Source organism: Melanerpes formicivorus, unplaced genomic scaffold, assembly GCF_026170545.1.
Source record: "Melanerpes formicivorus ecotype bairdi unplaced genomic scaffold, bMelFor1.0.p_v2 SCAF_33, whole genome shotgun sequence".
Taxonomy (NCBI): domain Eukaryota; kingdom Metazoa; phylum Chordata; class Aves; order Piciformes; family Picidae; genus Melanerpes; species Melanerpes formicivorus.
This window is the reverse complement of record NW_027142385.1, coordinates 7,706,680-7,728,714: the sequence shown is the minus strand read 5'-3', so window position 1 is coordinate 7,728,714 and position 22,035 is coordinate 7,706,680. Positions and strand designations below refer to the sequence as shown.

The following is a 22,035-nucleotide window of genomic DNA, read 5'->3' as shown; positions in this document are numbered from 1 at the left end:
CCTCAGCCCCAGAGTGGCCCCAGCCTTCCTCCCTCAGCCCCAGAGAGGCTCCAGCCTTCCTCCCTCAGCCCCAGAGAGGCCCCAGCCTTCCTCCCTCAGCCCCAGAGAGGCCCCAGCCTTCCTCCATCAGCCCCAGAGTGGCCCAAGCCTTCCTCCCTCAGCCCCAGAGAGGCCCCAGCCTTCCTCCCTCAGCCCCAGAGGCCCCAGCCTTCCTCCATCAGCCCCCAAAATTTATCCTGCAAAGTGTAACAGCCTTCACAGTAATCAAAAGGAATTCAGCAGCTATGTTGCTTGGGGCAAACCTCACAATTTTAGAGGGGCTACTTCATTTCCCCCCCCCATTAACTGCTAATTTGCAACACCTGATTTTGATCTGGTTTTAACTTTACCTTGCCACCTCCCTTCCCCACCAGAAATGAAGGCAGCACTGGGAAGCAAACCAAGACCACACTACTACTGCTGCTGCTGTTGAGGTCACCAATCCAGACCCTTGCAACTGACCTCATAAAGCTACTGCGGATGTTTTTGATTTCATTGTTGTAGCTCACACTGTTGATAATGGTTTGGAAGGCCTGGACAGGATCAATAAGCTGCCCCCAGACTTTAGATCCCAGCTGATCCAAAATGACCATGAAACAGTGCAGCGCTGGCCAGAAGGGGTCAGTAGAGTCATCTGAAACAGGAAGAGGGGGGAGAGTTGAAACGCAAGGATCCTGCAGGGCTCCAGGCCAAGCGGGAAGCAGCTGGTAGCTTGCAGAGGAGGTTGTGCTCAAATGCTAAACAGAGAGAGAGGGATTCTAGCAGCTACAACTATGGGGTCTTAATCTGGAAAAAGGAAGGGGGGAGAAAAGAGGGAAGAAGAAAAGTCCCCAGGAGGAAGGGAGGGGAGAGGGGCAAATCCCCAGGAGAAAGGGAGGGGAGAGGGGCAAGTCCCCAGGAGAAAGGGAGGGGAGAGGGGCAAGTCCCCAGGAGAAAGGGAGGGGAGAGGGGCAAGTCCCCAGGAGGAAGGGAGGGGAGAGGGGCAAGTCCCCAGGAAGAAGGCAGGGGAGAGGGACGAGGAATAGTCCAAAACAGACAGGAAAAGAAAGGGAAGAGGAAAAGCCCAAAGAAGACAGGGAAGGGGGGAAAACAGGTCCAAATAAGGAAGGATAAAGTCCCAAAGAAGAAGAGAAGTCAGCCTGAGTGAGTTGTACTGACACTGCTTAAATCAAGAGGAACTTTAAGAGCAATTACCACCATCTGCCAGCCCTACAAAACTGGACTCTTCCACCCTGCTTTTTGCAGTGCTGCTCCAAGGAGTGGCTACAACTTACACAGCTGGGACAATGCATAGCTCAAATGTAAGCTAGAAGGAAGTGGCTTTCCTTTAAGTGTGGTGTTCCTCATATCACATCCTCAACCAACAGCCTAAGCTGAGAAAAATCCAGTCCCTGAAGAGGCAGCCCTGGCCTTGAGCTCCTGTGCAGCTCCCAGGCTATGCCCATGGCACACAGGCTAAACACAATACAAATGGCTCGAGGGCTACTGTCCCTAAAGTCTAAGTTCCCAGGGGCAAGAGGGCTTCCCTCAAGCAGATGGACAGAAGAGACATTTGAAGCAAACTGTGGCAATGAAGAAAGTGTTTCTTTATTTCAGGACTCAAAGTTCAGACTTCAGGGCAGTGAACCTGCATACCCATACAACCTTTGATTGAATGGCAACAAGGTGGTAGAGAGGGAAGTTGGGCCCTTTCCAAACCTCAAAGTCAGCCTGAAGCAAAGCACTGGCAGCCCTCCTGCAGTGCAAAGTTCCCTGGAAGGTGATTTTTGCAGTGGTTTTGGCAGCACTACCCCCACATTGTGCAATATTGGCCACCTTCCAGAAGGTAAACAAGCCCCAAGGGAAGCAGCCTCAGGTGAAGTCACCTCAGCATTACAAGCACTAGGAATTAACTCAGTGCAAGAGGGAAGCTTGCTGAAGATGACAATACACTCTGAACTGTCTCATCTCAGCACCAGTGTTAGTTACCAGCTCCTTCTTTCTCCATGGTGTGAAGTATTGACTGCATGAAATCATTTTGTTTGCCTGGGCCCAGCAGTAAGGAGTCCATAGCTTCATCTTCCAGCACTGTTAGCAACATGCAAATCCCTGCAACACAAACAAAAGCAGCAACCTGTCAATGTATCTGCAAAACCTCTCACCAAATCAAGGGTGGCTTTTCCAAATGCCATCACCAGCGGGACACCTGACCAGAGAGGTCAGCACCAACATGAAACTCATCAGGCAATTAATTGTGCAGCCCATCTGACATGCCTCAAAATAAACAGCACCTGTGAAATCACAGAGCTCTGCCTTGAGAGTGCTTCCACACTGTGAGTGCTGGGGTCAGTTTTGAGGCCCTCACTGCAAGGAGGACATTGATGTGCTCAAGTGGGTCCAGGCAAAGGCAATAAGATGGGGAAGGGTCTGCAGAACAGGGCTGGGGAGGAGCAGCTGAGGGAACTGAGGGTGCTCAGCCCGGAGAAAGAACACTGAGGGAAGACTTTCTGGCTCTCCACAACTCCCTGAAAGGAGGTTGCTCTCTTCTCTCTAGCATCAGGTGATAGGAAGAGAGGAAATGGCCTGAAATTGTGCCAGGTGAGATTTAGGTTGGACATCAGAAGGATCTTCTTCACTAAAGGGTTCTCAAAGACTGGAACAGGGTCCCCAGGGAGGTGGTTGAATCCCCATCCCTGGAGGTGTTCACAAGACACAGAGATGTGGTGCTCAGGGATGTGGTTTAACACCAGACCTGGCAGAGTTACAGAATGGTTGGACTTGATGGTCCCAAAGGTCTTTTCCAACCCCTATGATTCTATGATTCCAAGCTGAGACTACACATACAAACTTCTGATGACAAACACTCACCTAGCCAATAGTTCTTGTAGTTGGTAGTGTCATACAGATGAGATGGCAGAAGGATGAGTTTACCCTTTTCAATCATTGAGGAGCTGTAAATATCTGGGCTCTCAAAAAGCCCCAGTTCAATGACTCTGAACAAGCAAGTCAGCACTTCCTGCAAGTCATAATAATCATCCCTGTCGACCTTGCCTAAACTCCTTGCTGTCAGGATGGCCCAGCGACGAATCTAAGGTGGAAACAAAGAAGTTATGCAGCAGTAAAGGGAAATAACAACATCACAGTGCTCCAAGGCCAGGAATCATAGCAGAAATTGACTTGCAGAAGCAAACAAGACTGGCAATTGCAAGGGAGAGTTGGGTCTTCACCCAAAGTAACCCCAGGAACAGGTCTGCCCTACCTACCAGCTGCTGGTAACAAAGTTCAAATGCAAGGTAATAAAAACAACTGCACACAAAAGCCTCCTCTGGATTCATGTGACAGCAGCTGGGCTGGGACTTGGTTTGTGTCATTTCAAGGTTACTGAGCAACTTTTTCTAACCAGGTAACTGTTGCTAGATCCACAGATGTTAAATCCTGCTGCCAGCACAGGATACTGATTCCAGCACAGGGCACTGCTTCCAACAAGGCCAGAAGTAACTTCTCTGACCTACTAAGAGCACTTCAGTCTGAGACAGTGCAAAGCTCTTCAATTTAAGTCTTAGTGGAAGAGGAAAATGCAACTTACCACTTCATTTGGATGAACCAAAAAGAGGTAAATTCCTGGATACTTCTCAAAGACCTGAAAGGAGCTGTGGCTTTGCTCCATCCTACAGAGTGCCTGGACACACAGTTCACCTAAAGAGAGAGCCAGAGGAAGGATTCATTTATACACTCACAAAGGAGAACACATATTTAGTATCAAAATAGAATCAATGGTGCTTGGCTTTAACTCATCTCCTTCAGCAGAATAAAACTGCCTCACACTTGCAGCTGCCCAGGGCAAGATACATACTGACTCTCTCATGCAGCAGCAGGTAGGGATACTTCAGGGTTTCCAGCAGAGGCACTCTCAAGTTGTTCTCAAAGTCTGGGCCCACATAACCAGACAGCAGAGTGTCTCCATTCTCATCCACTAGATACAACTCATCACCAGCTTCATCTTCTTCTTGCATGGATTTCTCAATGTGGGCAATAAGTCTGGAGGTTTCCAACTCCCACAAGACCTAGAGGCAATGAATCCAAGGGGACTGGTGAAGAGAGCAATTAAGGACATTGAGTACCACGTGTGACAACCTCCCCTTGGCTCCCAGGGCTTAGAATTTCACTTTGAAAAGTTTCTTTCCAAGCCTGATGTGACCTCACAACAGTTAGGACATGGAATTCAGATTGTGCTGATCACAGAACTCTTCCTTCAGAGTTAAGAGGATAAAAGGAGGTTTTAAGTGCTGTTGAAGCCAGAAGCATTTTCACAACAGTATTAAATATTCATCAATCATTATTTCCTGCCATGGCTTAGGCAAATTTGGTTCCACTGGCCAACATGAAGCACCAGAAATGATGGGAATAGATTTTGCAGTGTTTTAGTGGAAGGGAGTGCCTGCAATCACTGCAAGCTGGCTGAGTGTTTGTGTGGCAATCAGCTCACTTCACACTTCTCACCTAAAGCAGCTGCTCCAAACCTCAGCTAGGCTAAGGCTGATTTCCTACAGTTAGTAGGCATAGAAATGAAGACTGAGCAGGCCACTCACCCCACTTATTTCCAGTCTATACTCAGATGGGGTTGCCATGGGTTAAATCATTACACCTTCCACAGACATCTAGCTCATTTAAAAAGAATCCCCCATCATGATCAATTAGCTACAAACAATCACTTTGCATCCACAGCAGCTCTTCAAACTACAACACTGGATGCTGACTGTTAGACTTCCAAAAGGTTTGTAACAAAATAAAGAGTACTTAAACTCAGGTCTTCATCTCACAGGTACACAAGATCTCTGATATTCAAGCAGAGTAGAAAACTACAAACAAGAAACAAAAGCAAACAAAAAGAGGAACAAAGCAAAAGCAGAAGAGATGCCAGAGGAAGGAGGAAAACACATTAAAGAAAGAGCAGTTGGGTTGTTTGGCAGGTGTTCTTCATTTCAGACACCAAACCACCACAGCATGAATAAAACTCAAGCTACAAGATCCAGCCAGCAAGTTCCCACTGCTGGCTTAGCTCTTGATGATTTGAATATGTGCAAAAAAACAGAGGAGGGTCTTCATGCTCTGCAATCAGCTCCTTGCAGCTTGAACATACAAATAAAGCAGACAGAAAGCAAGAGAGTCTGCTCCCAAACACCTGCAAAACACAACACCTGCACCAACCCTCCCTCTGCACTCAGCAGAAACCAGAGGAGCAACCACAGGAGCCCATTCTGCAGTCTTCCTTCAGTTCTGTCTCTGAATTACCTGGTGCAGCCGTGGCATCCTCTCCCTTGCTTTGTGGTATTCAACCACACATTCCAGGCAGTAACAGAGATCATCATTGGAGCCTTCCAGATCTTCCAGGGGCAACTGGTTGGAAGCATAGTCCTTCAGGAACTCAGTGGTGTCAGAACCACTAAGGGTACACCATCGACATGTGCTCATTCTTTGGGTGGAAAGAAGGAGGAATTAAAACCACTCCAAAGACTGGGAAGTGGCAAAATATTTCCCTTCAGCCACACCACCACCTGATTGTGATGGGGGGTGAGTTTCAGTATCTATGTAACTCATCAGCAGGGTGCATGCTGATGGTCTTTGGATGTTCTCCTCTCATCCAGGTGCATGCATTAAAGAAACACAGATTACAGCATGAAACAAACACCAAGAGGAATATTCCTGCTGAAAGAAAAGCACCAAAAAAGAAGTCAAATGATATAGTTTGCAAACCACAAAGTGTGGGAGAATTCACCTAACATTTTCCAGAGCTAGAGTGGTAAAGCTTCTGTTGTGCTGCTGGAATCTAGGTCTAATGACTACAAAGGATAATTGGCTTCCCCCCTTATTCTCCTGCTAAAATTTATAGGTCAACAAATCCCTGTTGTCAAAAGTGAAGGGTGTTTAGACAGAGTTTTACTCTCTTTGTTATGATACTTAGAAAGCAGCATCAAATTCTCACCAAGGATTGCTTCCTCTATAAAGAGCAGAAGTATGGAATCATTAAGGTTGGAAAAGACCTCTGAGATCAAGTCCAACCATCAGCCCAACACCACCATGCCCACTAATCCATGTCCATGCATTTTTTTCCTCATCTCCATGGATGGAGACCCCACCACTTCCCTGGGCAGCCTGTTCCAGCACCTGACCACTCTCAGCAAAGAGCCTGTTTCTAGTATTGGAGCTAAACTTCCCCCTGGTGCAACTTGAAGCCACTTCCTCTCACCACAGAAGTGCACAGGTATTTCTTTCCTAAGCAGTGGCAGTTACCTCAGATTCTGCCAGGCTGAATGACCCAACAGAACACTGGAGAGCAGAAACATATCAACTATACAAAAGGAAAGATGATAACTGCATAGAATCAAAGAATGATGAAAGGTGGGAGACGACCTCGAAGATGGAGAATGATTAGAGCTGGAGCACCTCTCCTATGAGAACAGACTGAGAGAGTTGGGGCTGTTCAGTCTGGAGAAGAGAAGGCTCCAAGAAGACCTCATTGTGGCCTTCCAGTATCTGAAGGGGACTATGAGAAAGCTGGGGAGGGACTTCTGAGGGTGTCAGGGAGTGACAGGACTGGGGGGGAATGGAACAAAACTAGAAATGGGAAGATTGAAATGTTAGGAAGAAGCTCTTCCCCATGAGGGTGGTGAGAGCCTGGCACAGGTTGCCCAGGGAGGTGGTGGCAGCCTCATGCCTGGAGGTGTTTGCAGCCAGGCTGGATGTGGCTGTGAGCAGCCTGCTGTGGTGTGAGGTGTCCCTGCTCATGGCAGGGGGGTTGGAACTCGATGGTCCTTGAGGTCCCTTCCAACCCTAACGATTCTATGACCATCAGGCCCAACCTTCTCCCCACCATCCCTCTCACCACTTGTTATTTAGAATTCCCTGTCTCATTCCTTGTCATCCCAGACAAACCAAGCCCATGCATGTCCTCTACCCCTAGACAAGGAAGATAGCAAAGTGGACACTTACCTTTGAAGAAGGAAGCTCTCTGCTGTGCAAATATCTCAGGTCACATGGTGGGCAAGGGCAGAGCTCTGACCTGCAGCCAGGGCAAGGGGCTGACACCTTCAGCCATCGAGTCCAGCTCAGCAGGGCAGCACCTTCAACACTCCATCCCCTGCTAACCGAGTCCTGCTGGCGCTTCTGGAGCAAAACAGCAACGTCAGGAATGGGCTCGGCTCACACCTTACAGACTGACAGCTGCTTTAACAGCCCACCTAAGGGTTACACACACGTCTACTGAAGGGTTGAGCAGGATTTACAACTGAATCCCCTGTCACGCAAGACGGCGCCTACCAAAGCCTTCTCTAGCAAAACGTGTGGAAAATGTACCCAGGCGCAGGCCTCCGAAGCTACGCAAACTTCAGCCGCAGGCAGAGCCCTTCAGTGTAATGCTGCTACCGACACGCTTCAGCCGCTGCCCGGCACTGACAGCTGCTCACAAGAACGCCTCAGCCCGAACGGAAGGAAAGCGAAAGCAGTTTCTACTTCCCGGTTCAAGCCACCGCCACATCCAGAGCTTTGTCTCTCCACCCCCCCAGGGGATACCAGGCACTTACCAACAGCTCCTCCACGGGAGCCGCGGGCACACCCCGTGCGGCTGCTCCCACCGCCGCCTCGCCAACAGCCCTGCCCGCTCCCACCGCCCGAGCCGGGGAACGCGCTGCTCCTTTCCCGCCAAGCGGCACGGGGCAGGCCGGGCCCGGCCGGGCCCTGCGGGACAGCGCGGGGCAGGGGGACCCACGCCAAGCGGAATGCGAACCTCGCTCCGCGGCGGCGAGCAGCAGCGCAGTCACAGGGGGAAGGGAGGAAGGCGAGTGGCACCTACCCCAGACGGGCCCCCTCGCCCCCCCTGCCGCCACGGAGCCCCCGCGCTGCCCCTCCCGCCCTCAGGCCGCGGCGCGTCCCGCGCTTCCGGTCCGGTGGCAGGAAGTGGCTCCAGGCTCCGCCCCTCCCCTTGCGGCCGGGCCCCGCCCTGCCAGCGAGGAGCTTCCTCTTAAAGGGGCAGGGAAACGGGGGCGGGGGGACGGGGGTGAGGGAAAGGGGCGAAACATCCGAGACAGGCAGGAGGGAGCAGCAGCTGGGGATTTATTAATGGCGAGAGGGAGGACAAAAGGATGAGTGTGAGCAGCAGTGAGTCACGAACCAGTTTGAAACACGATCTGGCTGAGGATCATAGAAACAAAAGGGACTTTAGAAACCAACGAGCCTGCTGCGGCTGAGCTTTAATGGTCCCTTCCCACCCAAACCCTTCCCCAGGTCCCACATGGGCAAGGTGATGCGGTAGAGTATGCTATAATCAGACACTGAAATAATAAAATACTACCCCCAATCCATGATCAAGCCCAGCACAGGCTGCTCCCCAGCAGGCTGAAGTGGTAATTCTCCCCTCTGGGGAAGTTTCCTCACTCACTGCACCCTGGAGATGTGAAGGAAACCCCTGCCACACCCGGCTCAGCAGCCCCTGCCCCCCAAATGGGCAGCAGGAGGTTGTGTTGCTGCTCAAGCCTGGCCCTTGCCCTCCAGCCTCGGAGATGAAGCCGAGGCTCAAGGCTTGTGTCCTGCTTCACTCTCTACCACCCCTCCAGGTCACAGGGCTGATGCTGTCCCCCAGCCTGGGGGGGCTCTGAGGAGTCACAGATGATTTGCCTTTCTTTGACTCAGTGTTGAAAACATCACAGGAGAAGAGGGTGAAAAAGGCAAGTCCCTGTTTGATCTTCAGCTGCTGCCACTGTATCACTCCTCAACTTTGAAGTGCTTCTCTGCTGCAAACACAACTCTTGTAACCTGGCTGTCTGTGTCTTTGATAGTGCCACACAGTTGAGCATTCTTCCCTGCAACACCATTCAGGCCATTAACGTGCCAGGGAAACGCTTGAAGCGACATCACCAAAGTTTTTTAGGGGCCTCACAGTGCTTTTGAGACTTGAAGGATCTGTCATGCTCTTATTTATAATGCAGCTTGATACACAAAGCTTTGTCAATGTTCCTTCCCTCATCCTTCTGTGCAGCCTGTTTGTTTTAAAGCCCTGCACGGGGCTTGCCCTGTTTTCAGTACTATTCAAATACCCACATGAAACAGCTGCCTCCCCTCCCTGTGCTCCCAGGAGCCTTTATGAGATGATGGCAAAGGGAAAAGCTGTTTTCTTATGCCCTCTCAAGTGCCATTATTCAGCAAACAGGAAGAGCTCAACAAGTGCTGCTCTCCTCCTCCAATGTACAAACAGATTCCAGGCAGCACATCAATAGGCAGGAGGTGGGTAAGGGGCTGTGCCCCTGCTCCATGTCCAGGGCTACAGAAGGAATCCAGCCTCTCCTTTTTTGTCCTGTGCAGCAGAGGTCAGGTTTGTATCTTTCCCTAAGCAAGTGGTGCAGTGATGGCTCCAAGTTTACAGATCCTTGCATGATTCCACAAGGAAATTGCTTGGCAGAAGTATCAGCAAATCTTCTTTAGCACTTTCTGTGATGGATATACTTGAGCCCAAGCTGTACTCTGACTCTGGAGCAATAGACATCTTGCCTTGGGGTGTATCTATGAGCTGGAGAGCTCCTGGCTCACATACATCTGAAGATGCCTCAGAAAAAAAGACTTTTCCAAAGGTGTTTTCAAATCCCAAAAATGCAAGATGCAAGGACAGGAGACCAGAGCTAAAAGGAAGACAACCTCCATCCCGTCTCTACTGTTGATTAGCAGCCAGCTGCTTCACTCTACCACTGCCACCAGCAGGATAAGCCCAGTTTGAGCTCTCCCTGAACAGCAGCTGGACTGCACACCAGGCAAACTCTCCCCTGGAGCAGGGACACTTCTCAAGGTTTAAGATTCCTGTCCTGATACTAAGAGCTGCTTCCTTAGCCACTGCAGAGAGATCCCTTACCACAAATCCTGCCAGTGACTGCCAGCATGCTGAACTAATACCAAGGAAGCATCACTAACCCATGTAGCTACTCAGTATTAATTAGTAACTCTGCATAAGTCATTCCATTAGAGATAAACCCTTGTCCAAGTCTAAGACTAAGATTGGACCTAGTTGCACTAAGCTCCACCAGGAGTCTAGAAAGCAAGGGGGTCCAATCTGAGCCTCATGACCCAACAAGGGGATCTGTCCTCACTCTTTACTCCAGTCTGTGAGAATCATTCTAACTCAATTCTACCTCAGTTTTCCTTCAGATGTTTCTCCATGCACTAATTAAGTTAATCTTTGCCATAAACTTATTGAACCTTATCAAGCCACAGTTACAATTTCATGGAACTCACTGAACCCTGTCAAATTAATTCCTTTATCTCAACCAAATTGCTGCTTCTCTCTTTTGAGTGAGGTGCATTCCACTCATCCATGACAGCTTCCCTCTAAAGCAAATCATAGAATAGATCTCATTATGGAGGTAGAAGTTTATTTCTCTGAGATCTACTCTACAAACTCTACAACCACAGCATCATTTGTGCTCTACCCTGCAGAGAATTCAGAGCATCTTCATCTTCCAGGAGTTAAATAAACTGAAAACCACAAAGTGTTTAGACTCCAAAAATTCAAATTCTTCAGCTTTTAAACCTTCAAACCCAAAAGGCACAGAAGCAAGACAAGGAACTGAGAGCAAGGGAGCTGGTCCATGGTTCTCCCCTTGCTTCATCTCTTGGCTGGCACTTACCCTTTTCTCAGTGATGCTGTGGAGCTTCCTGTCTGGCTCACACAAGTAATCCCATTCTCTATCCTCAGAGAGGCTGAAGCCAGACACAGTTCAACAGACAAAAAGTTCTCATGCTGCAAATCACAGCCCAGAGTAACATCCCAGAAGAGCTTTATTTCCAGCCACTGCAAGTTCTCTGCCTTTTCAAGGACAATTAACAACATTTAAAAAAAGGAACTGCTCCCTTATCAAAATGAGCCCCAAACCCCAGCAGCACCTCCAAGACCAAGCCTTCCTGCAGCACTCATCCCATACAGCACAGGAAGAAATCTCAGTGAGCTGTAAAATAATTTACAGGCAGAACAAGGAATCCCTTTTTGTTTCTTTGTTTCTTTGCTGTTCCCTTTGCCCATTTACAAATAATTAGGCACAGTTTAAAATATACAAAAGCCAGGAGAGCAGTTTCTAATTAAAAAGGAGAAATTCTTCTTGGCACAATAAAACAGCAGATGCTTGTATATAGGTGTGTATATACACACACACACAACACCTTCTCTCAGCATTCCAATTATTAACACCATTTTCAATGCATTCTTCTGACTGGCATCAAATGCCAGCACAATTTATCACCAGTCCTGGACCAAAATCCCTTTTCCCCCCCTCTAGAAGGGCTGATAAAAGTCCAAGTTCACATAAAAAATAGAGCCCCCCAACAAACCATCAAATCAAAGCCAGTTGCTCCTGAAAACATTTCTGTTAAGCCCAGGGAAAAACCAAGACCCAGCTCAAAGCTGTGTGTTTCCATCAACACAAATGTCTTAAGCTGGGGTGTTGCCATCAACACTGATTCATTGCAGAGATGCCAAAGCAAACTGAAAGCCTTTCCCCAAGCCACTCTTGTTTTTCATTACTTCCCAACTCCCTTCTTGTTTTGAACTGTTTGAAGCTCCTTCACGTTCTGGGCACCAAGTTTATATGCAAAGGCAAAGAGCAGCTTTCAACATCTCAGACGGAAAAAAGCAAGGGGGAGGAGGGGGAAAAGTACTGGTTTGGAGCTATTCAGAAAGCTGCTTGGGGGTTTAGAAGTTAAAACTTTGAAGGCAGAGTTAAATTAAGGTTAAAAAAATACTGGTGGCACAAAACCTGCGTTTACCTCCGCATGACACAAGACAAAATCAACGTCCATCTCTTTACTTTCCCCACTGTGTGCTCTCCTCTGTAGCTGCTGAAGTGTGGCCACTCTCAACCTGATCCATTCTGCAGCTTAAGGGTGCAGGGTGGGAGCTGCTTTTGGTGCAGTTCATTAATCACTGTCTTCACTGCAGTCAAAAATGTCACTGAGTCGGAAGGACTTCTGCTCCCCAGCTGCTGAATTGCCAGAACAAGGCTTCTGCCCCTTTCTTTTCAACTCTCTTTCAAATTCTGGAAGTTTATGTTCATAAAGATAATCAACAATTTCTTTGGAAAAAGAACAAACAAACAAAAAAAAGAGTCATTTTAGTTGGCTCTGATGGGGAACTGGCTGCTGAATGAGCCCACCAAAGGGGCTGCCACTGCCTTTTTTTCCACCCCTCTGTTTTTCCACAGTCTGGAAAGTTTCTCTTCCAAAAGAGTCACAGAATCCTAGAATGGCTCAGGTTGGAAGGGACCTGAGAGATCATCTACTCCAACCTCCCCACCACGGGCAAGGGCACATCTCAACTAGATTCAGCTGCTCAAGGCCTCATCCAATCTGGCCTTCATCACACTCCCAAGGAAGAGGCAGCCACAACCTCCCTGGGCAGCCTGTGCCAGAGTCTCACCACCCTGAAGAACTTCCTCCTCAGCTCCAGTCTAACCCTGCTCTGCTTCAGCTTCAAACCATTCCCCCTTGGCCTGTCTCCAGACACCCTCAGGAGCAGTCCCTCTGCAGCTTTCCTGCAGGATCCCTTCAGGTATTGGCAGGCAGCTCTAAGGTCCCCCTGGAATCTTCTTCTCCAGGCTGAACACCCCCAGCTCCCTCAGCCTGTCCTCATAGCAGAGGTGCCTCAACCTTTGGATTATCTTTATGGCCTCCTCTAGGCTCTCTCCACCAGCTCTGTGTCCTTCTTATGCTGGGGACACCTTATACAGGGTAGCATCTCACCAGAGAATGGTTTGGGTTGGAAGTGACCTTAATGATCATCCAGTTCCAACCCCCCTTGCCATCAGGCAAGGACACCTCCCACTACATCAGGTTGCTCAAGGCCCCTTGATAATCAATAATTTCTTTGGAAAAACAAAATGAAAAAGAAGTCATCTTAATTGGATCTGTAGGGGAACAGGGCCTCAGAGACAGAAATGATTCACATCAGAGTTAAATGCAGCAAATCTCACTGCTCTGTGGCAACCGCAGTGGCTGCAGGGCAGATCAGACACACACATGCAAAGAGAAACTCAAGCAGCAGAGGGATTCAAAAGAAGAGCTCCATAAGCACTGCATGAAGGTGACATTGACATTAAACTAGCATTTAAGCAAAGGGGGGGAAAAAAACAAAGCAATCACTCAGCAAAATAAGTACAAAGCCTGAGATTTCAGCCAATTTGCTTGGGGGAAGCTACCAAAGAAGAAAGAGAAGCAGAATCCCCTCAGACTGAAGCAAAAAACCTGAAGGAGTAGATACAAACAGCTGGGATACTGACCAGAAAAAGTCTTTTTTTGCCACAAAGGAACACAGGAGACTTTTAGCTTATAAAATTTTGCTTGAACATAGGAACTGGGAACATCTCTGAAACGAGAAGGATTCAAAGAATTAGCAGTGCAAGGAACTGAAGGGGACAAACCCAAAGTGTTCAGAGCTCACAGGCAGGGCCTTTTGCTCAGCTCTGTGCCAGGAGGGACAATTCCCTCTTAGCAAACCAAATGGCATTTGCTGTAGTTGTAGAGGGCCAAGAATTTTAATTCCTTTGGGGAGTTTTAACACCATCTGCTCCAACCATGCTTTGTATCCACAAAAAGAGGGGAGGGAGGGGAAAAAAAGGCTTACCCAACAGCATTACAGATTTCTGCCCAGTTTACATCATTAGGATCCTCCACTTCCAGTTCATGCAACCTGTGAATAGAAGACAGAAGCAGTTTGTGGGGAGAATTAATGGAGTAATGCTCACAGCTGCCCTGGACAGAAGTCACAGGATGTTCTGTGAGAAACCTGAACCTGCAAGCCCTGTGGTTCTCACCCTGCTAAAGCAGAGACACAAAACCATCTCAGTACCTCTGGAACTGTACCTTTTAATGAGATTGATCTTGGCCTGCAATCCTTCCTTTCCCCTGTACAGACTCTTCCCCTTGTTCATCCTCATCCTTAAAATCGTGAGCCTTTGGAAACACACACACACAAAAAGAAAAGGTTTCCATCATTTCAGGATATTCCAAGCATCAAGAAAAACCATCTCCAGGATGCTACAGAAAAGCAGAAATCAAGCTCCACCATCACAGCAAGAAGGAAACTTCCCACAGCTCACAGAGCTGTCTCAGGCACATTCACCACACCTCTTCCCTTGCCTCCAACTTGTTTATTGCCACAAACAGTCTGGCAGAACAGAGTGGAACACTGCCCAGAACACACTTCCCTGTCTCAGGCTGGGATCAAACCTTACCATTTCTGTTTGCACTGTCTCCAGTACCGAGTTCCAACGTGAGTTTCAATCTCTGTCCATGGTAAGTTCTGGTACAGCTTTTCCCGCTCAATCAAGAGATCTCTACAGGAATCTTCTGATGAGGAAAGATTTGCCTCTTCCTTTTCTATTCTTTTCTTAATCACCTCCTCCACTGCATTAATTAACTTCTGGGTCTCTTCCTTTGACCAGGGACCATTATTGATATCTAAAAGAAAAAGACTGAGTTGACGGAGTGTGCTCAGAGAAGGGCAACGAAGCTGGGGAAGGGTCTGGAGAACAGGGCTGGTGAGGAGCAGCTGAGGGAGCTGGGGGTGTTTAGTGTGGAGAAGGGGAGGCTGAGGGGAGACCTCATTGCTCTCTACAACTCCCTGAAAGGATATTGGATCCAGGTGGGGGCTGGTAACAAGTGATGGGACAAGAGGAAACAACCTTAACCTGCATCTGGGGAGGTTTAGGTTAGACAGAAGGAACAATTTCAGTAGTCTGGGGTAAAAGAACCAGCACCACAAACTGACTAAAACCCAAACCTGCTCCAGGATTCTTTTCTACCCTGGAGTTTAGGGCACATGCAACAGAATTAGTTGCCTTAAAATCACCTACCTGACTTGATTTCGGAGTATTTCCTAGCAAGTGAGATGTTAGAACGAGACATCATTTCTGAAATCTTCTTCCAGTCGTTGCCATGCATAGCCTGGTACCTCTTCAACCTCTCCTTTTCTTCCTTGCTGTACCTGGGGGGAGGAAAGGGCCACAGCTTCAGCTCGGAATTCAAACCACTCAGCTGGCACCTTTGCAAGCATTTCAGTGCCACCCATCGATACCATTCACACTTTACAACAGAGGAACTGATAAGGAGCAGTTAGGAAAATGAAGTGTCAGTTGAGTCACAGCCAAGCCAGGTCACAAATGGGAGAGATGACCTTAGCTTCCATCCATTCTTCCTGTGCAAATAATCATCAGAGGCCAACAGCAGCACTCAAGAAACTCTTCAAATGATTCACTTACTTTCCTTTGTAATTATTTGGGTCAAAGATCTTCCTTGCTCTGTAATATATCAGCCTCCAGGGTCGTGGTATGCCCTCAGCTGGAAGGGAAATGATTCATGTTTAAGAAACATTTCTCATGCTGCTTGGAAAAACAAATTATCTCCAAACAAACAAAATAAGAACAACCAAATAAAGGCCAACACACAAGAAAAATCAAGGACCAACAAGATACATTTGGCTCACTGTGCTGTCTGTGCCAGGGACAGGAGGAAGAAGAGAGAAGGAGGGGAAGAGAGAGAGAGAGAGGGGGGAAAGGGAGGGAGAAGGAGAGGAAGAGAGAGAGAGAGAGAGAGGGGAAAGGGAGGGAGAAGGAGGGGAAGAGAGAGAGAGAGAGGGGAAAGGGAGGGAGAAGGAGGGGAAGAGAGAGAGAGAGAGAGGGGAAAGGGAGGGAGAAGGAGGGGAAGAGAGAGAGAGAGAGGGGAAAGGGAGGGAGAAGGAGGGGAAGAGAGAGAGAGAGGGGAAAGGGAGGGAGAAGGAGGGGAAGAGAGAGAGAGAGAGAGGGGAAAGGGAGGAAGAAGGAGGGGAAGAGAGAGAGGGGAAAGGGAGGGAGAAGGAGGGGAAGAGAGAGAGGGGAAAGGGAGGGAGAAGGAGAGGAAGAGAGAGAGAGGGGAAAGGGAGGGAGAAGGAGGGGAAGAGAGAGAGAGAGAGGGGAAAGGGAGGGAGAAGGAGGGGAAGAGAGAGAGAGGGGAAAGGGAGGGAGAAGGAGGGGAAGAGAGAGAGAGAGGGGAAAGGGAGGGAGAAGGAGGGGAAGAGAGAGAGAGAGAGGGGAAAGGGAGGGAGAAGGAGGGGAAGAGAGAGAGAGAGGGGAAAGGGAGGGAGAAGGAGGGGAAGAGAGAGAGAGAGGGGAAAGGGAGGGAGAAGGAGGGGAAGAGAGAGAGAGAGAGGGGAAAGGGAGGGAGAAGGAGGGGGAGAGAGAGAGAGAGGGGAAAGGGAGGGAGAAGGAGGGGAAGAGAGAGAGAGAGAGGGGAAAGGGAGGGAGAAGGAGGGGAAGAGAGAGAGAGGGGAAAGGGAGGGAGAAGGAGGGGAAGAGAGAGAGAGAGAGGGGAAAGGGAGGGAGAAGGAGGGGAAGAGAGAGAGAGAGAGGGGAAAGGGAGGGAGAAGGAGGGGAAGAGAGAGAGAGAGAGGGGAAAGGGAGGGAGAAGGAGGGGAAGAGAGAGAGAGAGAGGGGAAAGGGAGGGAGAAGGAGGGGAAGAGAGAGAGAGAGAGAGGGGAAAGGGAGGGAGAAGGAGGGGAAGAGAGAGAGAGGGGAAAGGGAGGGAGAAGGAGGGGAAGAGAGAGAGGGGAAAGGGAGGGAGAAGGAATTGAGAAGACTTACAAATCTTTTCACAGAACTGGTGCTCTACTTTGAGGCGCTGGATGACTTCTCTCTCTTCTGGATACCTGCAGGTAAACAGCAGTTTTTCAGCACTCTCTATTCCACTGATGGATAAGAATTCCTCGATGTTTTTCTGGAGCTGATCATTTTCCTTCTGGGTGAATCTGCCAAACTTGACAGCAATGCCTAGAAGACACAGAAAGGTTCATCCTTAGGTAGCATCTCTTGCAGACTGCACCTCAGGTTTTAGCGAGCAGATCAACAAAGCCAAGAAGTGAAACAAAATAGCAAACAGGAAAGAGACAAACCAAGAAGGCTGCAGAGGGACTGCTTCCAAGGGCCTGCAGTGACAGGTTTGAAATTAGTGGAGATTTAGATTGGTTGTCAGGCACAAGTTCTGCACCACGAGGGTGGTGGAACACTGCAACAGGCTGCTCAGGGAGGTAAGTTCAGGTCACATCCCTGGAGATATTCACGGTCAGGCTTGACAAGGCTCTGAGCAACCTGATCGAGTGGAAAATGTCCCTGATGAGCACAGGGAGGTTGGATTAGATGACCTTTGGAGGTCCCTTCCAACCCAAACCACTCTATGAGCCTAAAACAAGAGCTGGGAGCAGGTGATTTATGCTTTTGCAGTGCAGCTTGACAACGAGGAAGTCAATTACATGAAGCAGAGAAAACATCCTTTGAAATGAACTGAAGTGGATGTGACAGATGTGACACAACAGCAGCCTTCCCCTTGCCAAAACATGAGAGGAGCTGCACAGGCCTTCTGCAACAATATTTTGGAGAGCTCACCTTGCTTTTTAAACTCTTTAAACCTTGCTAGGTCTCTTCCAGCCATGTTCCTGATGGAGTAGTCTGATATAGTCTTTGCATGAGGAATAAATTCTTCCAGTTCTTGCCTTGTAGTATCCAAATCCCCAGTTGAAGCCACACTGTTGTCCAAGTCCTCCTCTTCATGCAGACTAAGCTCATCAGAGTCCTCTCTATTTGATGCTGAAGGTTCTGGTGTCCTGATAGTAAATAAGTGTTCAAAGAGCATAAGATAAAATACACCAAAATAAACCACACCACTGAAGCACCAAAAGAGAGGTTTTGTTGCTATCTCTACCATTAAAGGAATTAACTTGCTCATTTATTAAGGAACAAAGAACTCTGGAAGAGTCCCAAGCCAGGTTAGATGAGACCCTGAGCAACTTGGACTCGAGGAAGATGTCCCTACCCATGTCAGGGGGTTGGAACTGGATGATCTTTAAGGTCTCTTCCAACTCCCTGCCCTTCCATGACTCTGTGATTTTGAAGCTGGTTTTAAAACCACAAAACAAAGTGAAGGGAAATCTGGGACCCAGATACCATGGCTAGAAATCTATTTGGGGGTGAGGTGAAGGGAAGGGAAAAACAAAACCAACCCCAAACCACAATCAAAACCTAAACTTACACTTCCTCAGACTCTGAAGAGCTCTCTTCCATGATGAAAGCTCTGCTTTTGGGCGTGCTAGCTTGCACTGCAGCTTTCTGAGGTCGGGCAGCAGCTTCAGCTGGCTTAGAAAATTTGGAAGGGACACCTGCAGAACCTCTACTGGTCACAGAAGCAGCACTGCAGTCACCAGCTTCATGCCAGCGCTGGGGCACTGCCACACCACCCTTCTCTGTGCTTTCCCTTTGCCTGCTTTGCTCTGGAGTGGACAGCAGTGCCCAGGCCCCAGCTGCACCTGTGTCTCCTCGAGCAGCTTGGCTGCTTCCGCAGCTTTCCTTCTTCCTCTTCTTTTCCAACCTTCCACTGTCAGTTTTGTCATGTGCTTTCGAGGCAGGCACCTCACAGACCTCATCTTCCTCAGGTGGTTTCCTTTTTCTTTTCTTCTTAATGGGTTGCTGCACATAAACATAGTCAGCATCAACCTCCTGACAGCTGTCAACGTTGTGCTGATTTACTTTGACACAAGAGATGTAGCTTTGTTCCCCTGTGCCCTTGTTGTGCTTCTTCATCTTCTTCCTCTTCTGGGAAGCATCCCCTCCAGTTTTATCCCTAATTTCCTGTTCCCACCTTACAAGTGAATTATCTAACAAAGACTGCTGCTGCTTGTTGGGGTTTGTGCTTTTCTTCTTCTTTTTGTGGCCTTCATCACTTTGTGCTGCTTGGTCTTCAAACAGCAGCAGAGAATCCTGGTCAGGCTCTGCCTTTCCTGCAGTTCCTCCTTCACCAGTTCCACGAATTTTGGTTAATTCTTTGTGTTCCCTCCTCTGCTTCTTCTTCTTCTTCTTCTTCTTCGGAGACTCCTGAGCTGGAGAATCACCTGCACTTGCTTTTCCTGTCATGTTTTTTCTTACCTTAAATAAAAGACACAAGTTTTACTCAAGTGCTGTGATTTATAGAATCAATAAGGTTGGAAAAGACCTCAGAGATCACCAAGTCCAAGCTGTCACCCAGCACCTCATGACTACTAAACCATGGCACCAAGTGCCATGTCCAATCCCCTCTGGAACACCTCCAGGGATGGGGACTCCACCACCTCCCTGGGCAGCACATTCCAATGGCTAACAACTCTCTCTGGGAAGAACTTTCTCCTCACCTCCAGCCTAAACTTCTCCTGGCACAGCTTGAGACTGTGCCCTCTTGTTCCAGTGCTGATTGCCTGGAAGAAGAGAGAAACCCCCACCTGGCTACAGTATCCTCACTGGGAACGAGCTGCCCCAGAACCTCTGGGGACAGATCCCCAACCATACCTGCACAACTCTGGGGACAGACCCCAGGCCACCCCTCACAGCTGGCCCCAGCACCGCGGTAACATAGCCAGGCCGCGGCATGCCTGCAGCCCACGCTGCACAACCCCCTGGCCTCCCGGGGGCCGAGCTGCCGTTATCCTCCGCTCCTCTCCGGAGCGAGGGAGGCACCAAGCAAGCCTAGGCCTCCCGGTGGCACCCGGATGGGACGAGGTGGGCAAACCACTGCTCCCCCAGGGACCTTGCCGCCCTCGCCAGCAGCCTCTCCCCGTCCCTGCCCGGGAAGACGTCCCGCCGCGCCCGCGGGGATAACAGACCCGCCCGGAGGGTCCCGCCTTACCCGAGCGCTCACCGCGTTTCCTGGTGTCAGCCCGCAAAAGCGCCCCCTGCACGCCGCTACCGGGAGTCTCCGTTCCCCCTTCCCCGCGCAGCGGAAGCGGTTCCAGCCGGACCCTTTAAAGCGATGGACCCGTGACGTAGCCGTTGCCAGGAGACGGGAAGCCGCCGTTCCGCCCCCCCCCCCCCGCCGCTCCCTGACGGGTGGCTGCTGCGGCGCCACGGTCAAACTCTGCCGGCCCCGGGGACAGCTGCTCGCCCACGGGCAGGGCAATACCGACCGCCTCGGCCCCGGCTTCCCGCACCGCGCTGGCATGGCGGGAGACACAGCGGCGTCCCCCCGGCGGCCGCTGACCCTGGACGAGGTGGAACCGGGCAGCGAGAACGAGCGGCTGGGGGTAGCCCGGGACAGCATGTTGTGCAACCCGCTCATCCTCAAGGTGAGCCCCGGGTCCCTCCCTTCTCTCCCTGCTCCATTCCCGGGCACGGCCACCCCTGCTCGTCCTGGAGCCGGTAGCAGGCGAGCAGGAGGCAGGAGAAGGAGGGGCAGGGTCCCCGCGGGCCGCCCCGCACCATCGCTGCCAGCAGCGGAGAAGTTTCCTCCTTAAAGCACCTGGAGGGTGAGAACAGTTGACAATGGGTATTCAAAAAGGAAAAAAAAGAAAAGGTGTATCTATGATGAGGAGGGAGGAAGGCCTTTCCCAGCCGCCCCTCCGTGGTTCAGCACCGTTAAACGCTCGGTAGCCCCGGGACGGTGACAGGCAGCACCAGGGGTGGCTTTTCCCCCCGAGTCTCGGCTGTTCTGTAATCGATAGCCCCACGGTTTGAGGAGTGCTCCGAGTCAGGGACCGAGATATCACTTGGGCTGCTCTCTGCCACCGCCCTCCCCCCGTCCCAGCGGAGGGGTCCAGGGACCGAGGGACACCCAAACTCTGACCACCCGAACTAGGAGTTTTCAGGCGGTTTGGGGAGGTTCTGGACAGGTCACAAACTCCCGACACTCCTCACCTTACCACCTCCCCTTGTGTTCCCCTCCTGTGGGTGGGCTGAGCTGCGGGTGGGCTTCGCAACGTTTCAGGCATCTTCCTTCGGTTCCCTCCTCCTGAAGAACACTCACAGAAAGTCACACTGCAGCCCTCCCCACCGCGTCCCGGGAGACCCTCCCCCGTCATCATCAGCAGCTGAAGTGCAGCTCCTGTCCCCTGGATGGCACTCGCAGAAAGGCTTCGTGCCCTTACCAGGTCTTTACCATCCCAGTCCCCATCAGGGACACGCCACCGGGCCGCTGCTGAGACTGCCCCTCAGTGCTCGGGGGCCGGGATCGTGGCTCTGAGGGTGCAGAGGGACAGAGAGGTTGGCAGCAGCGCCGGTAGTCCCCCGGCAGCGGGCATCGAGCCGGTGGAGCGGCTGCACCTTCCCTCTTGTCCTGGGGAGGGCAGCCGGCTCTGCTGCAAAGCTTTGGTTTGCCAGAGCAGGCAGCGGCGACGTCTAAGCCTTGGCTTGTTCAGCCTCTGCTGAAGCTCTGGAGGTCTCTACCCAAACTTGGGAGTCGGCCATAAACTCGGGGAATTTGGAATATCGCAGGAAATAGGAGTCTTGCAACACTCAACATCTTTCCTCCCAGCATGAAACTCTGAAAATCGATTTGGAAATTGTATTAGCAAAGGAAAAGAAAAAGGAGGAGGAAAAAAAACCTTGGTTTGTGCCATAAGTCAAAGGCAGCTTCACTTGTAAACCTCTGAACTTCTACCTGGGAGATCTCAGAGTGGCCATTTAAAGGGGGGGGCTACAGGAAAGCTGCAAGGGACTTTAACAGGGAGTGTGGTGACAGGATGAGTGGTGATGGTTTGGAAGTGAAAAAGAGGAGATTTAGATGAGATATTAGGAAGAAATTCCTTGTGGGAGGGTGGTGACACACCTGAACAGGTTGCCCATGGAGGAGGTGGACAAGGCTGGATGAGGCTTTGAGCAACCTGCTCTGGTGGAAGGTGTCCCTGCCCCTGGCACTGGAGTTGGACTAGGTGACCTTCAAGGACCCTTCCAACCCATTCTGTAATTCTGCTTTCTTTTCCCTGGCTCCTGTAAGTTCGATAGGAAGTGTTGGCATCTTTGCCTGGAAGCAGAATCAGAGGTGACAGTCAGGGTGGCAGTTCGCTGGCTAAGTGCTGATACCTGCCCAGTCCTGCTCGCTGGAGCACACACCAGGTGTCAGCCCTCTGCCACATCTCTGCTTCGTGCTTCCAACTGTGGTCTGGGATCTCCTCCCACTTTGGGAAGGCCCTGGGGACTGGACGTTCCGGAGGGAGCTGCCAAA

The 22,035-nt window shown here is 50.3% G+C and overlaps 3 protein-coding genes across 11 annotated transcripts in view; 1 reads left to right on the top strand and 2 right to left on the bottom strand.

Annotated features, from left to right (window-relative positions):
• The window catches only part of SETX (senataxin), a 34,078-nt gene extending 26,205 nt beyond the window's left edge, over nucleotides 1–7,873 (bottom strand). For 2 of the 5 annotated variants that reach the window (XM_068155953.1, XM_068155958.1), the window contains exons 1-8: nucleotides 7,599–7,873; nucleotides 7,009–7,182; nucleotides 5,311–5,491; nucleotides 3,872–4,082; nucleotides 3,605–3,714; nucleotides 2,887–3,106; nucleotides 2,008–2,127; nucleotides 502–673 (exon numbers count right to left, since the gene is read on the bottom strand). In XM_068155953.1, the coding sequence (XP_068012054.1) occupies nucleotides 502–673; nucleotides 2,008–2,127; nucleotides 2,887–3,106; nucleotides 3,605–3,714; nucleotides 3,872–4,082; nucleotides 5,311–5,490 (1,013 nt within the window). In that variant the 5' untranslated portion in view covers nucleotide 5,491; nucleotides 7,009–7,182; nucleotides 7,599–7,873. Of the gene's footprint in view, nucleotides 1–501; nucleotides 674–2,007; nucleotides 2,128–2,886; nucleotides 3,107–3,604; nucleotides 3,715–3,871; nucleotides 4,083–5,310; nucleotides 5,725–7,008; nucleotides 7,183–7,598 lie in introns of all 5 variants that reach the window. The other 3 variants (XM_068155954.1, XM_068155955.1, XM_068155956.1) reach the window with 3 other exon arrangements.
• A 2,945-nt stretch (nucleotides 7,874–10,818) lies between these two features.
• On the bottom strand, nucleotides 10,819–19,844 carry TTF1 (transcription termination factor 1). Of its 5 annotated transcripts, none has more exons than XM_068155950.1 (11): nucleotides 19,726–19,844; nucleotides 18,103–18,992; nucleotides 17,460–17,677; nucleotides 16,662–16,847; nucleotides 15,306–15,384; nucleotides 14,901–15,031; nucleotides 14,280–14,505; nucleotides 13,909–13,998; nucleotides 13,670–13,735; nucleotides 13,326–13,411; nucleotides 10,819–12,122 (listed from the first exon to the last, which is right to left on the bottom strand). In XM_068155950.1, exons 2-11 carry the CDS (start codon nucleotides 18,978–18,980, stop codon nucleotides 11,968–11,970), a joined length of 2,115 nt encoding a protein of 704 aa, XP_068012051.1. In that variant the 5' UTR covers nucleotides 18,981–18,992; nucleotides 19,726–19,844; the 3' UTR covers nucleotides 10,819–11,967. The 5 variants fall into 5 exon arrangements, with proteins under 5 accessions (XP_068012051.1, XP_068012047.1, XP_068012050.1 ...); XM_068155946.1 differs by having other exon boundaries at nucleotides 19,738–19,818; XM_068155949.1 differs by lacking the exon at nucleotides 19,726–19,844 and adding an exon at nucleotides 19,703–19,715.
• Nucleotides 19,845–19,951: 107 nt separating this feature from the next.
• CFAP77 (cilia and flagella associated protein 77) overlaps nucleotides 19,952–22,035 on the top strand; it is a 66,701-nt gene continuing 64,617 nt past the window's right edge. Inside the window, exon 1 of the mRNA XM_068155952.1 lies at nucleotides 19,952–20,161. Within this exon, the coding sequence (XP_068012053.1) occupies nucleotides 20,036–20,161 (126 nt within the window). The 5' untranslated portion in view covers nucleotides 19,952–20,035. The remainder of the gene's footprint in view (nucleotides 20,162–22,035) is intronic.

What these genes read in the sequence shown, in the direction of transcription:
- TTF1 (XM_068155945.1), bottom strand. Translation starts at nt 19,469, where the DNA reads ATGCCGCGGCCTGGCTATGTTACCGCGGTGCTGGGGCCAGCTGTGAGG. An exon ending in AAGATCAATCTCATTAAAAG is followed by an intron (nt 13,736 to 13,908) that starts GTACAGTTCCAG and finishes TTCTATTCACAG; the next exon opens with GTTGCATGAACTGGAAGTGG. An exon ending in GCAAAAAAAGACTTTTTCTG is followed by an intron (nt 12,123 to 13,325) that starts GTCAGTATCCCA and finishes CTTTTTCCAAAG; the next exon opens with AAATTGTTGATTATCTTTAT.